This window comes from Chanodichthys erythropterus, chromosome 14 (assembly GCF_024489055.1).
Source record: "Chanodichthys erythropterus isolate Z2021 chromosome 14, ASM2448905v1, whole genome shotgun sequence".
Taxonomy (NCBI): domain Eukaryota; kingdom Metazoa; phylum Chordata; class Actinopteri; order Cypriniformes; family Xenocyprididae; genus Chanodichthys; species Chanodichthys erythropterus.
In genome coordinates, this window is record NC_090234.1 from 20,529,301 (window position 1) to 20,546,484 (window position 17,184).

Consider the following 17,184-nt stretch of genomic DNA (forward strand, 5'->3'; position numbering starts at 1 on the left):
ATTTATCATTATCATTTATTTCTTTTTCAGATCCACCAGGGCCTCCATCCAACCCACGAATTACTGACACAACCAAAACAACTGCAACATTTAACTGGGGTAGACCCTTCTATGATGGTGGTCTTGATGTGACAGGATACTTTGTTGAACATAAAAAGGAAGGAGATGATGACTGGGTTCAAGACACTACTACTCCCTTGAGAATTACAGAATTTGTAGTTTCAAATCTACAATCAGGAGGAAGATATCACTTCCGAGTCAGAGCACAGAACTCAGAAGGTCTTGGCGAGCCCTCTGAAGTTGAGCAAGTTGTTGAACTGGTGGATCGAGAGGAGATTCCTGACTTTGAACTTGATGCAGAGCTGAGAAGAACACTTGTTGTGAAATCAGGTGCTTCAATTCGCATATTTGTGCCAATCAAGGGCCGACCAGCTCCAGAAGTAACATGGTATAAAGAAGATGTACCTCTTAAAGGCCGTGCTCACATTGACACTACTGAATCATACACTCTAGTAGTCATCCCTGAGTGTACAAGATATGATGCTGGGAAATATGTCCTAACATTAGAAAATGTTGCTGGAAAGAAGACTGGATTTGTCAATGTTCGTGTTGTGGACACCCCAGGACCTCCAGTGAACTTGAAACCAAGGGAAATCACAAAGCATAGCATTACTTTACAATGGGAGATTCCAATTATTGATGGGGGTTCAAAGATCACAAATTATATTATTGAGAAGCGGGAGGCAACACGAAAGGCTTACTCAACCATCACTGCAAACTGGCAGAAATGCTCGTACAAGATTCCAGACTTGGAAGAGGGTGCTGAATATTACTTCAGAGTTTTAGCTGAGAATGAAATGGGTATTGGTGAACCAGCAGAGACACCTGAACCGATAAGAGCTTCTCAGGCTCCTTCTGCACCAGATAATCTGATTGTTTCAGATGTATCCAAAGATACAGCAACTCTTGCATGGACAAAACCAAAATATGATGGTGGTAGTCGAATTACTGGTTATGTGATTGAGGCTCAGCTAAAAGATTCTGATCAGTGGACCCATGTGACAACAATAAAAGCTTTGGACTACACTGCAACAGAATTGTTGGAAAATGCAGAATATGTGTTCCGCATCTTTGCTGTAAACATGTCAGGCAGGAGTGAACCTCGTGAAAGTCGACCAGTGGTAATTAAGGAGCAGACCACAGCTCCAGGATTTGACCTCAGAGGTATATATCAGAAGATAGTGGTAGCTAAAGCAGGTGATAATCTAAAAGTTGAGATCCCTGTTCTGGGCCGTCCAAGACCACTTGTTGTATGGAAGAAAGAAGATCAGGAACTTAAACAAACACAGAGAATAAACGTTGAAAATACTACAACTTCTACTATTCTCAACATTAATGAAATTAAGAGAAAAGATGGAGGACAGTATTCCATGACTGGAAAGAACATCTTAGGAACACTGACTGAAACCATCACTGTTCAAGTACATGATATTCCAGGACCTCCAACTGGACCAATAAAATTGGATGAAGTTTCTTGTGATTATGTTCTAATATCATGGGAAGCTCCAGAAAATGATGGAGGAGTTCCTATTAGTAACTACATTGTTGAGATGCGTGAGACCACTGGCACATCCTGGGTGGAATTGGCAGCAACTGTTATCCGCACAACATTCAAAGCTGCACGCCTTACAACTGGTACTGAATATCAATTACGTGTTAAAGCTCAGAACAGATATGGTGTTGGACCCTACATAACATCAGAACCGGTGGTGGCTGCTTATCCATTTGATGTACCAGGACAGCCAGGAATTCCACAAATAGTTGCCTTCACCAAGGATTCAATGACAATCAGCTGGAATGAACCCTCTTCAGATGGAGGTAGCCCAATTTTAGGATACCACATTGAGAGGAAAGAGAAAAACAGCATACTCTGGCAGAGGATTAGCAAAGCTCTAGTCGTTGGAAATATGTTTAAATCACCAGGTCTGATGGATGGTATTGCATATGAATTCCGTGTTATTGCAGAAAATCTGGCTGGTCTAAGCAAAGCCAGCAAGCCATCTGAGATAACATATGCACTTGATCCCATAGACCCCCCAAGTCAACCAGTGGCACTTAACATAACGAGACATGAAGTTACTCTTCAGTGGACAAAGCCAGAGGGTGATGGTGGTTTCTCAATAACTGGCTATATAGTCGAGAAAAAAGAGCTTCCTAATGGTCGCTGGCTCAAAGCCAACTTCAGCAACATTCATGAAACAAATTTTACTGTGAGTGGTCTCACAGAAGATGCTTCTTATGAATTCCGTGTATTAGCAAGGAACTCAGCTGGAGCTGTTAGTAAACCATCTAAACCTTCAGAGGTCATTGTCTGCAGAGATGACATTGAAGAGCCGAAGATTGATGCTGATGCAAGTTTCAGTAGTGTTGTGGTAGTGAAAGCAGGTGATGTCTTCAAGCTAGATGCACATGTTACAGGTCGCCCAATTCCAGTCTTGGTTTGGACTAAAGATGGCAAGGAACTTGAAGACACTGGAAAACTAGAGATCAAAACATCAGATTTCTATACTTGTTTGATTAACAAAGATTCTTTACGTAAAGATGGTGGTGCATACACTCTAACTGCTAGCAATCCGGGAGGATTTGCCAAATTTGTCTTCAACGTTAAAGTTCTTGACAGACCTGGCCCACCCGAGGGACCACTGCATGTCACAGACATGACAACAGAGAAATGTATTCTGACATGGCTGCCACCACTTCATGATGGAGGAGGAAAGATTGAATATTACATCATTCAAAGACGTGAAACAAGTAGACTTACATGGACAAATGTAGCCACAGATTTACAAGTTAACCGCTATAAGGTTACCAAATTGCTGAAAGGAAATGAATATATCTTCAGAGTCATGGCAGTTAACAAGTATGGAGTTGGAGAACCTCTTGAATCTGATCCTGCTGTTGCCACTAACCCATATGTGCCTTCTGATCCTCCACAAGCACCAGAAGTAACTGCTATCACAAAAGATTCAATGGTGGTTTGTTGGGGACATCCGGAATATAATGGCGGAAGTAGTATAAATACCTATATCATTGAGAGGAGAGATAAAACTGGCCTTCGTTGGGTGAAATGCAATAAAAGGACTGTTACTGATCTGCGCTTCAAAGTGTCAGGACTAACACCTGGACATGAGTATGAATACAGAATCCTAGCTGAAAACGCTGCTGGCTTAAGTGCACCAAGCCCTTCAAGTCCATTTTACAAAGCATGTGACACAATATTCCAACCCGGACCCCCTGGAAATCCAAGGGTTTTGGATACAACTAAGTCATCCATTACTCTTGCTTGGAATAAACCAGTTTATGATGGTGGCTCGGATATCACAGGTTATATTGTTGAAACATGCCTGCCAGAGGAAGATGAATGGACAATTGTCACTCCAAAGGCAGGTCTAACAGCAACATCATTCACCATAACCAACCTTATTGAAAACCAAGAATATAAGATTAACATTTCAGCTCTTAACTGTGAAGGTGTTGGAGAACCAGCTTCTGTGCCTGGTTCACCTAAAGCAGAAGACAGATTCCTTCCACCTGAAATTGAGCTTGACTCAGACCTCCGCAAAGTAGTGAACATCAGAGCATGCAGTACCTTAAGATTATTTGTGCCAATTAAAGGAAGACCTGCTCCAGAAGTCAGATGGTCAAGGGAGAATGGTGAACCCCTTGATAGAGCATCCATTGATATTACATCATCCTTCACCACACTGCTTATTGAGAATGTAAACAGATTTGATGGTGGAAAGTACATGCTAACAGTGGAAAACAGTTCAGGAGCTAAAACAGCATTTGTTAATGTCAGAGTTCTTGACACTCCTGGTGCACCACAAAACCTTACAATCAAAGAAATAACAAAAGATTCTGTTTCACTCATCTGGGATCCTCCAATTATTGATGGTGGATCAAGAATCAGGCATTATATTGTTGAAAAACGTGAATCTACAAGAAAAGCATATTCCATTGTTAATGCCTCTTGTCCCAAAACAAGTTGGAGAATTGGAGACTTAAAAGAAGGAAGCTTGTACTGCTTCAGAATTTTGGCTGAAAATGAGTATGGTGTTGGTCTTCCAGTAGAGACTACAGAAGCTATAAAAATCTCTGAGAAGCCTCTTCCTCCTGGAAAAGTGACTCTAAAACAAGTAACTGGCAACAGTGTAACACTTTCTTGGGAGAAGCCGGACCATGATGGAGGAAGCAGAATAACTGGTTATAATGTTGAAATGCAATGGAAAAACAGTGAAAAATGGACCCAAGTAATGACTGTTAAAGTAACAGAGGCAGTTGTTGTTGGCTTAATACAAGGTGAAGAATACTCCTTCCGTATTTCAGCAACCAATGAAAAGGGAACCAGTGATCCACGTCCACTTAATGTCCCTGTAGTTGCTATGGATGTTGTTATTGTTCCTGCCTTCAAACTTGTATTCAGCACATACAGTGTTCTGGCAGGTGATGATCTGAAAATTGATGTGCCATATGTTGCTCAGCCCAAGGCAGCAGCTACCTGGCAAAAAGATGGTATTGCTTTGAAAGAAACAACAAGAGTAAATGCTGAAGTAGCAGAGAGACACCTTTACCTTGTGATAAAAGAGGCAACACGGGATGATGTGGGCAAATATACTATTAAACTGACAAACTCAGCTGGTGAAGCTACAGCAGACATCAGCGTTATTGTACTTGATAAACCTGGACCACCAACTGGCCCAATCAAAATTGATGAGGTAACTGCAGACAGTGTTACATTATCATGGCAGCCTCCGGAATATGAAGGAGGCTGTAGCATTAATAACTACATTGTTGAAAAGCGAGACACATCCACCACAAACTGGCAGATTGTTTCTGCAACAGTTGCAAGAACAACAACTAAAGCTGCAAGATTAAAGACTGGCTGTGAATATCAATTTAGAATTGCTGCTGAAAATAGATATGGAAAGAGTTCACTTCTTCTGTCTGCACCTGTTGTTGCACAGTATCCCTTTGAGATTCCAAATCCACCAGGAACTCCTACTGTTCAGTCTGCTACTAAAGAAAACATGGTTATTTTGTGGAACAAACCCAGTAGTGATGGTGGAAGCAAGATTTTGGGATATCATATTGAGAGTAAGGAAAGAAACAGCTTGCTGTGGGTGAAACAAAACAAAACGATCATTCCAGACACAAGATTCAAGATAGGTGGCCTTGAAGAAGGCATTGAATATGAATTTAGAGTTTATGCTGAAAATATAGTTGGGCTAAGTAAAGCAAGCAAAGTATCAGAAATCCAGGTGGCTAGAGATCCATGTGATCCTCCAGGCAAACCTGAGGCAGTGATTGTCACAAGAAGCTCTGTAACACTCAGGTGGACAGCACCACAATTTGATGGTGGCTGCAAGATTACTGGATATGTCATTGAGAAGAAAGAATTGCCTAATGGCCGCTGGATGAAAGCCTCTTTCACTAATATAATTGCGACAGAATTTGTCATCAGTGGCTTAGTAGAGGAGCAGCAATATGAGTTCCGTGTCATTGCAAGAAATGCTGCAGGTGTGTCTAGTGCTCCATCAGACAGCACTGGAGCAATCACAGCAAAGGATGAAGTTGATCCACCCAAAATTGACTTGGATGCCAAATATTCTCAAACTATTGTTGTTAATGCTGGTGAATCATTTAAAGTAGATGCAGGGATACTTGGCAAACCTATTCCTTCAGTTCATTGGATAAAAGCTGGTGAAGAACTTACAAATACTGCAAGACTTGAGATCAAGAATACTGACTTCACAACTACTCTTAGTGTAAAGGAGGCTATCCGTGTTGATGGAGGCCAGTATACCTTGCTACTGAAAAATGTTGGTGGAGAGAAATCTGTAAGTGTCAATGTCAAGGTTCTGGACAGACCTGGACCTCCAGATGGCCCAATTTCAATCTATGGGGTTACCAGTGAAAAGTGCTGCATTGCCTGGAAAACTCCATTGCATGATGGAGGTGCGGAGGTGTCTCATTACGTTGTGGAAAGACGAGAGACCAGCCGTTTAGTTTGGACTGTTGTGGAATCTAAGGTACAAACCCTCAATCTTAAAATTACTAAACTCCTTCCTGGAAATGAGTATATTTTCAGAGTGATACCTGTAAATAAATATGGTATTGGTGAGCCTTTGGAATCTGATCCAGTGATTGCAGCAAATCCATTTGTCTCACCTGATTCACCAAGTAATGTTGAAGTGTCAAATATAACAAAGGATTCCATGGTTATCACATGGGAAAGACCCACTAATGATGGTGGTAACGCAATTACAGGATATATAGTTGAAAAGAGAGACAAAGAAGGTGTCCGGTGGACAAGATGCAACAAACGTGTAGTGAGTGAACTACGCTTTAGAGTAACAGGTCTTCTTGAAAACCGAAGTTATGAATTCCGTGTGTCTGCTGAGAACGCAGCTGGGGTTGGTAAACCAAGTTCACCCACTGTGTACTTCAAGGCAGTGGATCCAGTTTTCAGGCCCGGTCCACCAAACAACCCCAAGGTAATTGATGTCTCAAGAGCATCTGTTTTCCTGCATTGGGGCAAGCCAATTTATGATGGTGGTTGTGAGATTCAAAGTTACATTGTTGAGGCCTGTGAAGTCAGTAACGATGAATGGATGATGTGTACACCACCCTCAGGAATAATAGAGACAAGATTTGAGGTGAAAAAACTGCTTGAAAAGCATGAGTACAAATTTAGAATATGTGCCATAAATAAGGTTGGAGTGGGAGAAACTGCTGATATCCCTGGATCCATTATCATAGAGGATAAACTTGAAGCACCAGATATTGATCTTGATGCTGACCTGAGAAAGATGATCACTGTCAGGGCTGGAGGTTCTCTCAGATTGTTTGTTCCTATTCGTGGTCGACCAACTCCTGAAATAAAGTGGGGAAAGGCTGAAGGTGAAATCAATGAGGCAGCTCAGATTGATATTACAAGCAGTTTCACTTCACTCGTAATTGAAAATGTTAATAGATTTGACAGTGGAAAATACACTTTAACTCTGGAAAATGCCAGTGGAACAAAAACTGCATTTATTAGTGTCAGAGTATTAGATACTCCTGATGCACCTGCAAACTTCCGTGTGAAGGAGGTAACAAAGAATTCAGTCACTCTTACCTGGGAGCCACCTTTGTTGGATGGTGGAGCTAAAATAAAAAACTACATTGTTGAAAAACGAGAGACTACAAGAAAGGTATACTCAGCTGTTGCTACCTGCAACAAGATGACATGGAAAATTGAACCACTCCAAGAGGGAAGCAACTATTTCTTCAGGGTTCTTGCTGAAAACGAACATGGAATTGGATTGCCTGCAGAGACTCTAGAACCACTGAAAATCTCAGAAGTTCCACAACCCCCTGGTAAAGTTTCTGTTGTGGATGTAACACGGAAGAGTGTTTCTCTCAAATGGGAAAAACCAGAGCATGATGGAGGCAGCAGAATTACTCATTATGAAGTTGAAATGCAAGTTAAAGATCAAGATAAATGGTCTCTTTGTGCTCAAGTAAAATCCCTTGACACTGTTGTAACTAATTTAGCCCAAGGCGGGGAGTACCATTTTAGAGTCATCGCTGTTAATGACAAAGGAAAGAGTGATCCCAGACTCCTGGCAAATCCTGTTGTTGCAAAGGACCTCGCTATTGAGCCCTCAGTGAGAACTAAACTTAGTACCTACAATGTACAGGTTGGGCAGGATTTGAAAATTGAAGCACGAATTGCCGGTCATCCAAAACCAACAATTACATGGACCAAAGATGGTTCAGCTCTGAAACAAACCACAAGAGTAAATGTTGCTGACACTGCACATCATACCACTCTTACGATCAAAGATGCAACAAGAGAAGATGGTGGTATGTATAACATTGCTGTGGCTAATGTACTTGGACAAAAGGAAGCCACTGTTGAAATAATCATACTTGAAAAACCTGGCCCACCAACAGGCCCAGTCAGGATAGATGAAGTGAGTGCAGAGAGCATTACACTGTCTTGGGACCCACCAACATACACTGGAGGCTGCCAGATTTCAAATTATATTGTCCAAAAGAGAGACACCACCACAACAAACTGGGTAGTTGTTTCTGCCACAGTAGCAAGGACCACACTTAAAGTTGGTAATTTAAAAACTGGAGCTGAATACCAGTTTAGGATCTTTGCTGAGAATAGATATGGTAAAAGCTATGGCATTGACTCAGATCCAGTTCTTGCCCAGTACCCATTCAAAGAACCTGGGCCTCCTGGAACTCCATTTGTGTCTGCATTCACAAAAGAGTCTATGGTAGTCGAATGGCACAAACCAGTCTCAGATGGTGGAAGTGCTATTCTAGGATATCATCTTGAGAGAAAAGAGAAAAATAGTATTCTTTGGACAAAGATCAATAAAATACTCATTCAAGACACCAGATTTAAAACCTCTCCATTGGAAGAGGGCATTGAATATGAGTTCAGAGTCTATGCTGAAAACATAGTTGGAATTGGAAAGTGCAGCAAAATCTCTGAGGGTTGTGTAGCACGTGACCCATGTGACCCACCTGGCACCCCTGTGCCAGTGATTGTGACAAGGCACTCAGTGAAACTTAGATGGACACCACCAGAATATGATGGAGGCAGCCTCGTCACTGGATATGTTGTGGAGAAACGGGACCTGCCAGAGGGCCGTTGGATGAAAGCTAGTTTTGCAAACATTCTTGAAACTGAGTTTACAGTTACAGGCCTGACAGAAGACTACAAATATGATTTCAGAGTTATTGCCAGAAATGGAGCTGGATCAGTCAGTAGGCCTTCTGAGAGCACTGGCTCAATTACAGCTAAAGATGAAGTTGAACCACCAACCTATGAGGTTGCCTCAGAGTATAGCCAGATTTTGACCGTGAATGCTGGAGACACATTCACTCTGGAAGCATCTGTACTAGGAAAGCCAATTCCAACAATGCAGTGGTTTAAGGCCGATGTAGAAGTAGAAAATTCTGCAAGAGCTGAGATCAAGAACACTGACTTTAAAGCAATTCTTGTTGTCAAAGATGCCATTCGAATTGATGGAGGACAGTACACATTGCACCTTACTAATGTGGCTGGAACAAAGTCTGTTTCCTTCAATGTAAGAGTGCTAGATAGACCTGGACCCCCTGAAGGGCCCTTGACTATTTCTGGTGTAACATGTGAGAAGTGTTCATTGTCATGGCTGCCTCCAAGACATGATGGTGGCAGTAGCATTTCTCATTATATCATACAGAAGAGAGAAACAAGTCGTCTTGCTTGGACTGTAGTTTCAAGTGATTGTGGAGCAACAATGTTTAAAGTTACTAAGCTTCTAAAAGGAAATGAATACATATTCCGTGTTATGGCTGTCAACAAGTATGGAGATGGTGAACCACTTGAATCTGCACCAGTGATTATGAGAAATCCTTTTGTTCTACCTGGGCCACCTAAAGACCTAGAAATAACAAATATATCACGGGACTCTATGACTGTATGCTGGACTCGTCCTGAAACTGATGGTGGAAGTGAGATTGTTGGTTACATCGTAGAGAAGAGAGACAGAGCTGGAGTCCGGTGGACAAAATGTAACAAACGCAGGGTCACAGACTTGCGCTTCAGAGTCACAGGCTTGACAGAGGATCATGAATATGAATTCAGGTTATCTGCAGAAAATGCTGCTGGAGTTGGACAACCAAGTCCACCAACTGTTTATTATAAAGCCTGTGATCCCACATTTAAGCCTGGTCCACCAACTAATGCACACCTTGTTGACACTACAAAGAATTCAGTCACAATTGCATGGAGTAGACCAATATATGATGGTGGCTTAGACATCCAGGGCTATGTTGTTGAGATATGTAAAGCTGATGAAGAAGAATGGACCACATGTACTCCACCCTCTGGATTAAATGATACTAAATTTACAATTACTAAACTCACTGAACACCAAGAATACAAAGTTCACATATGTGCCCTAAATAAACTGGGTGTTGGTGAGCCAGTGGCCATCCAAGGAACCGTCAAACCAGTGGATAAGATGGATGCCCCTGAAATTGAGCTTGACTCTGAGTTGAGAAAAGGTATTGTTGTGCATGCTGGAGGATCTATGAGAATCAACATACCATTCAAAGGACGCCCCATTCCTGAGATAAACTGGACCAAGGATGAGGGAGATTTACCAGATAAAGCCCAAATAGAAAAGGGACCAGATTACACTCAGCTATCAATTGATATATGTGACAGAAATGATGCTGGGAAATACATTCTAACTTTGGAAAGTAGTGCTGGCACTAAATCAGCATTTGTGTCAGTAAAAGTACTCGATACACCAGGTGCTCCACAGAGCCTTGTTGTGAAAGATATAACAAGAAATTATGCCACCCTAGTTTGGGAACCACCACTTATTGATGGTGGTTCAAAGATAAAAAATTACATCATTGACAAAAGGGAATCAAATAGACAAGGATTTACAAACATTACTACTAAGTGCTCCAAGACCAGCTTCCGTGTAGGTGATCTGGCAGAGGGTGGTATTTATTATTTCAGAGTCATGGCAGAAAATGAATTTGGAATCGGTCTGCCTGTAGAAACAGAAGAATCTGTGAAGACAGCAGATCCTCCTCTTTCTGTTGGCAAGGTAACTTTGACTGATGTGACAAAAACCACAGCATCTCTTTCCTGGGATAAACCAGATCATGATGGTGGTAGTAGAATCTTGGGTTATTATATTGAAATGCAGTCAAAAGGATCAGAGGAATGGACTGTTGCTGCAGTCACCAAAACATGTGAGGGTACAGTGACCGGACTTAGTTCAGGACAAGAGTACCTCTTCAGAGTTTTAGCATACAATGAGAAAGGAAAAAGTGACCCAAGGGCATTAGCTGCTCCTGTCATTGCCAAGGATGTAACTATTGAACCAAGCTTCAAAATAGTTTTTAACACATACAGTGTTCAAGCTGGTGAAGATCTCAAAGTGGAAATACCATTTAAAGGTCGTCCAACTCCAAAGATTGCATGGATGAAAGATGGACAAGCACTGAAAGAGACAACCAGATTAAATGTCTCAACCACGACAACATCAACAGTTCTTAAAATTAAAGAATCAAATAGAGAGGACTCTGGGAAGTACACAGTCACAGCCACAAATAATATAGGTACGGTCACAGAAGAAGTTGGCATAATCATTCTTGACAAACCAGGCCCACCAGTCGGACCAGTCAAAATTGATGAAGTAAGTGCCACCTATGTTACCATTTCTTGGGAGCCACCAGTATACACAGGAGGTTGTCAGATAAACAACTACATAGTGGAAAAACGTGATACAACCACTACTAACTGGCAGATTGTTTCAGCAACCATTGCTCGTACCACAATCAAAATCTCAAAGCTGAAGACTGGTTCTGAATATCAGTTTAGAGTGTTTGCTGAAAACAGATACGGAAAAAGCACATCATTAGATTCAGCACTAGTTGTGGTCAGTTATCCTTTCACTGAGCCTGCAGCACCTGGTGCACCATTTGTTTCATCAGTGACAAAAGACCACATGACAATTGAATGGAAACCCCCCAGCAATAATGGAGGCAGCCCTGTTATTGGGTATCACCTGGAACGTAAAGAAAAGAACAGCATCTTATGGACTAAACTTAACAAGCTTCTTATCACTGACACTCGATTAAGAACAAATGGTCTGGAGGAAGGAATTGAATATGAATATAGAGTGTATGCTGAGAATATTGCAGGAATCAGTCCATCAAGCAAAGTCTCAGAAAGTGTTGTTGCACGTGATCCATGTGATCCCCCTGGAACTCCTGAAGCCATTGTTATCACAAGAAATCTAATAACTCTTCAGTGGTCTAAACCACAGTATGATGGTGGCAGTGCAATTACAGGATACATCATTGAAAGAAAGAAGCTGCCGGAAGGTCGCTGGATGAAGGCCAGTTTCACAAATATCATAGACACACAATTTACAATAACTGCATTAAAAGAAGAACAAAGATATGAATTTAGAGTAATTGCCAGAAATGCAGCTGGTATTTTAAGTGCACCATCTGAAAGCACTGGACCAATTACTGCTCAGGATGAGATTGAAGCTCCATCTGTCTCCATGGATTCAAAATTTAAAGATGTTACCATTGTAAAGGCTGGTGAATCCTTTACTATTGAGGCTGATATTGCTGGCAAACCTCTTCCTGATATTATGTGGCTTAAAGATGGAAAGGAAATTGACAGTGCTACACCTAGAATGGAAATTAAATCCACCATCACAAGAACAGTTTTGACTGTTAAGGACTGCATCAGAGTAGATGGTGGTCATTTCCTCTTAAGTCTCAGTAATGTTGGTGGAACAAAACAGGTACCCATTAATGTAAAGGTTCTTGATAGACCTGGTCCACCCGATGGCCCTCTGAAAGTAACTGGTGTCACAGCAGAAAAATGCTATTTGCATTGGAGCCACCCATCACATGATGGTGGAGCTGGTATTTCTCATTACATCATTGAAAAAAGGGAAACTAGCAGACTGTCTTGGACAGTGGTGGAACCAAAAATTCAAGCGATCAGTTACAAAGTCACTAAACTCTTACCTGGTAATGAGTATATATTCAGGGTCATGGCAGTGAACAAGTATGGTATTGGTGAACCACTTGAATCTGATCCTGTCCTTGCAAAAAATCCTTTCAACAAACCTGGACCACCTTCAACTCCAGAAGCAAGTGCAATCACTAGAGACTCAATAGTCCTCACATGGGAACGGCCAGAGGATGATGGTGGGTCACAAATTGATGGTTATGTTCTTGAGAAACGTGATAAAGAGGGAATCCGATGGACAAAGTGTAACAAGAAAAGACTAAATGACTTGAGATTCAGAGCCACTGGGCTTACAGACGGGCACTTCTATGAATTCAGAGTATCTGCTGAAAATGCTGCTGGTGTGGGCACACCAAGTGAACCATCTGAATATTACAAAGCTTGTGATGCAACTTATCCTCCTGGTCCTCCTAATAATCCTAAAGTGACTGACCACTCAAGCACAACTGTTTCCTTGGCATGGAGTAGACCAATTTATGATGGTGGTGCAGCGGTCTCAGGATACATTGTTGAGGCAAAGGAAGTTAGTGAAGATGAATGGACTGTGTGCACTCCTCCAACCGGTGTGCAAACAACTCACTTCACAGTCAAAAAATTAAAGGAAAATGCAGAATACAACTTCCGTATTTGTGCAATTAATATTGAGGGGGCTGGAGAACAAGTTGATGTTCCAGGATCTGTAATTGCTGCTGAAAAACTTGAAGCTCCTGAGATAGAACTTGATGCAGATCTTAGGAAATGTGTGACTGTGCGTGCCAGTGCAACACTACGCTTAAAAGTCACCATAAGGGGAAGACCCGAGCCAGAGGTTAAGTGGACAAAGGCAGATGGTACCTTACCAGAGCGTGCTCAAATTGAAGTTGCAGGCTCTTACACTGTGCTTGTTATTGACAATGTTAATCGATTTGACACAGGAAAATATGTTGTGACCCTTGAAAACATCAAAGGCACAAAATCTGCATTTATTAATGCCAAAATCCTTGACTCTCCAAGTGCTCCAGTGAACTTTGAAATTAGGGATGTAAAGAGAGACTCTGTTCAGCTACAGTGGGAGCCTCCACAAATTGATGGTGGAGCCAAGATCACCCATTACATTGTTGAGAAGCGCGAATCTAAAAGGCTGGCATTCACAACTGTGACAAACAACTGTGTCAGAAATTCATTCAAGGTTGATGATCTCCAAGAAGGAGGTCTTTACCACTTCCGTGTATTGGCTGTGAATGAACTTGGTGTTGGTTTGCCTGCAGAGACCACAGAGGCTATCAAAGTTTCTCAAGCACCCTTACCACCTGGTAAAATTACAGTTGTTGATGTAACTCGCCACACTGTTACTCTAACATGGGAAAAGCCAGATCATGATGGTGGCAGCAAAATCACAGGCTACACGGTTGAAATGATGACTAAGGGATCAGATAAATGGACAGTATGTGCTACAGTAAAGGCACTGGAAGCCACAATTGAAGGACTTACAACGGGAGAGGAATACAGCTTCAGAATTACAGCACTTAATGACAAAGGAAAGAGTGATCCTAAACCACTGGGAGCACCTGTTGTGGCAAGAGATATTACAATTGAACCCATTATTGATTTGCTGTTTAATACCTACAGTGTAAAAGCTGGAGATGATCTCAAAATAGATGTTCCATTCAGAGGCAGACCTTCTCCAGACGTTACATGGAAAAAGGATGGTCATTCATTGAAGCAAACAACCAGAGTTAATGTTCTGACATCAAAGACAGCATCCAAGATTGTCATCAAGGATGCAACAAGAGAAGATGCTGGAAAATATGAAATTTCTTTAACCAATTCAATTGGTGTTAAATCAGCAGAAATATCTGTCATTGTCCTTGATAAACCGGGTCCACCAGGTGCAATCAAGGTTGAGGAAATAAGTGCTGATTTTATTTCACTATCATGGGACCCTCCAATTTATGATGGTGGCTGTCAAATTAATAATTATGTAGTTGAGAAGAGAGATACAACCACTACAGCATGGCAAATTGTTTCAGCAACAGTTGCAAGAACATCAATCAAAGTAACTCGTTTGACACAAGGAACAGAATATCAGTTCCGTGTTGCTGCAGAGAACCGTTATGGTAAAAGCCATGCAGTTGACTCTGCCCCAATTGTTGCACAGTACCCTTTCACACCTCCAGGCCCTCCAACCAATCTTCAAGTCTCTCATGCCACTAAATCAGGAATGCTAGTTACCTGGAACAGACCATCAAGTGATGGTGGAAGTCCAGTCATTGGATATCACTTGGAATGCAAAGATCAGAGCAGCATTCTCTGGACAAAGATGAACAGAGGACTTATTACAGAAACTCAGTTCAAAGTAACTGGTTTGGAAGAAGGCCTCTTATATCAGTATAGAGTATATGCTCAAAATATAGCGGGCATTGGACCTTGCACAAAGGCATGTGATCCTGTTTCTGCCAGAGATCCATGTGCGCCTCCAGGTCAGCCAATAGTTATGAACATCACAAGAACATCTGTTTCTCTCTCCTGGGCAAAACCTGAGTATGATGGTGGAGCTAAGGTGACTGGTTACATTGTTGAACGCAGTGAACTTCCAGATGGTCGGTGGTTAAAGTGTAATTTCGCCAATCTTCAAGAAACATTCTTTGACATCACTGGTCTAATTGAAGATCAAAGATATGATTTCCGTGTAATTGCTAAGAATGCAGCTGGCTTACTCAGTGAACCATCAGAGGGTACAGGACCTGTAACTGTAAAGGATGATGTTGATCCACCACGCATCACAATTGAGGACAAGCTAAGACAACTGGTTGTAGTGAAAGCTGGAGACATACTCAGAATTGATGCTGAAATATCAGGACGTCCAATTCCTGTGATTTCATGGGCAAAGGATGGAAAAGAAATTGAAGCCAAGGCCAGATTTGAGATTTCATCAACACTAACTAGTACAACACTAATTGTGAGAGATGCTATTAGACGAGACTCAGGACAGTATGTTCTAACATTGCAAAATGTTGCAGGCACCAGATCTTTAGCCGTAAACTGTAAGGTGCTGGACAGGCCTGGCCCATCATCTGGACCATTGGAAGTAACTGGTTTGACTGCAGAGAAATGTACATTGGCCTGGGGACCACCTCAAGAAAATGGAGGTGCTGAAGTTCAGCACTACATAGTTGAGAAACGTGAAACAAGCCGGCTTGCCTGGACTCTGGTCTATGCAGACATGAAGGCCACAACATGTAAAGTAACAAAACTGCTCAAAGGTAATGAGTATATATTTAGAGTTCGGGGAGTTAATAAATATGGAACAGGTGAGCCTCTAGAGAGTGATCCTGTTAAGGCAATGGATCCATTTAAAGTCCCTGCTGCACCAACAGATGTTGAAGTCACCAGTGTTACAAGTGAAGCAATGACAATTTGCTGGGAAAGACCTGTCTCTGATGGAGGCAGTAGCATTTCTGGCTATGTAATTGAGAAACGTGAGAAATCTGGTCTTCGTTGGGTACGTGTCAACAAAAAGCCTGTTTATGACTTAAGAGTAAAAGCTTCCAATCTTCGTGAAGGCTGTGAGTATGAATACAGAGTATTTGCTGAGAATGCTGCTGGTTTGAGTGCACCAAGTGTACCTTGTCCATTGACAAAGGCAGAGGATCCTTTGTTCCTACCGTCACCTCCAGCTAAACCTAAAATTGTTGATTCTTCTAAAACATCAATAACACTGTCTTGGAACAAGCCATTATTTGATGGTGGCTCTCCAGTTACAGGATACATGGTGGAATACAGGAAAACCGATGATGAGGACTGGACAGTTGGTGTCAGTAACACTAAGAGCACAGAGTTCACAGTGGTGGGACTCACATCAGGAGCAGAGTATATCTTTGTAGTCAGATCAATTAACAAGATTGGTCCAAGTGAGCCAAGCCCTGAAACTGATCCACAGATAGCAAAGGACAGAGAAGATGAGCCAGTTTTCCTAATCAGTAATGAAATGAGGAAGACACTGATTGTCAAAGATGGCAGCTCATTTACCCTTAGAGTCCCATTCAAGGGGAAGCCTGTCCCACATGTAATGTGGAACAAACCAGATGTTGATCTGAGGGTAAGGGCAGCTATTGATACAACTGATAACTACACATCTATCACAATTGAGCAAGCAACAAGAGATGACTCAGGGAAATACACTGTAACCCTCCAAAATGTTGCTGGAACTGCAACACTGACATTGAGTGTAAAGGTCCTTGATTCTCCAGGCCCACCAGCCCGCATTGAAGTAAAGGAAGTCACCAAGAGCTCTGCAACTATTTCATGGGATACTCCTGAGAATGAGGGTGGTGCTCCAGTCAAGAACTACCTTGTTGATCTCCGTGAGGCAACTAAAATGGGCTGGACCAGGATTACAGATAGTTGTCCAAGGTTGACTTATAAACTGAATGACCTTCAAGAAGGGGGTGTTTATTATTTCAGAGTTACCGGTGAAAATGAGTATGGTGTAGGAGTGCCACTTGAGACTAAAGAAGGAACAAAGATTACAGGTAAAGTAAAATTATTACATTTACAGCATAATCATTGTAGCACATTTGTTC

At 41.8% G+C, this 17,184-nt stretch overlaps 1 protein-coding gene across 21 annotated transcripts in view; it reads left to right on the forward strand.

Annotated features, from left to right (window-relative positions):
• Nucleotides 1–17,184, forward strand: part of ttn.2 (titin, tandem duplicate 2) — a 164,711-nt gene that overhangs the window by 121,941 nt on the left and 25,586 nt on the right. For all 21 annotated transcript variants that reach the window (XM_067409284.1, XM_067409291.1, XM_067409299.1 and 18 more), the window contains one exon: nt 31–17,133. In XM_067409284.1, coding sequence (XP_067265385.1) covers nt 31–17,133 — 17,103 coding nt within the window. The remainder of the gene's footprint in view (nt 1–30; nt 17,134–17,184) is intronic.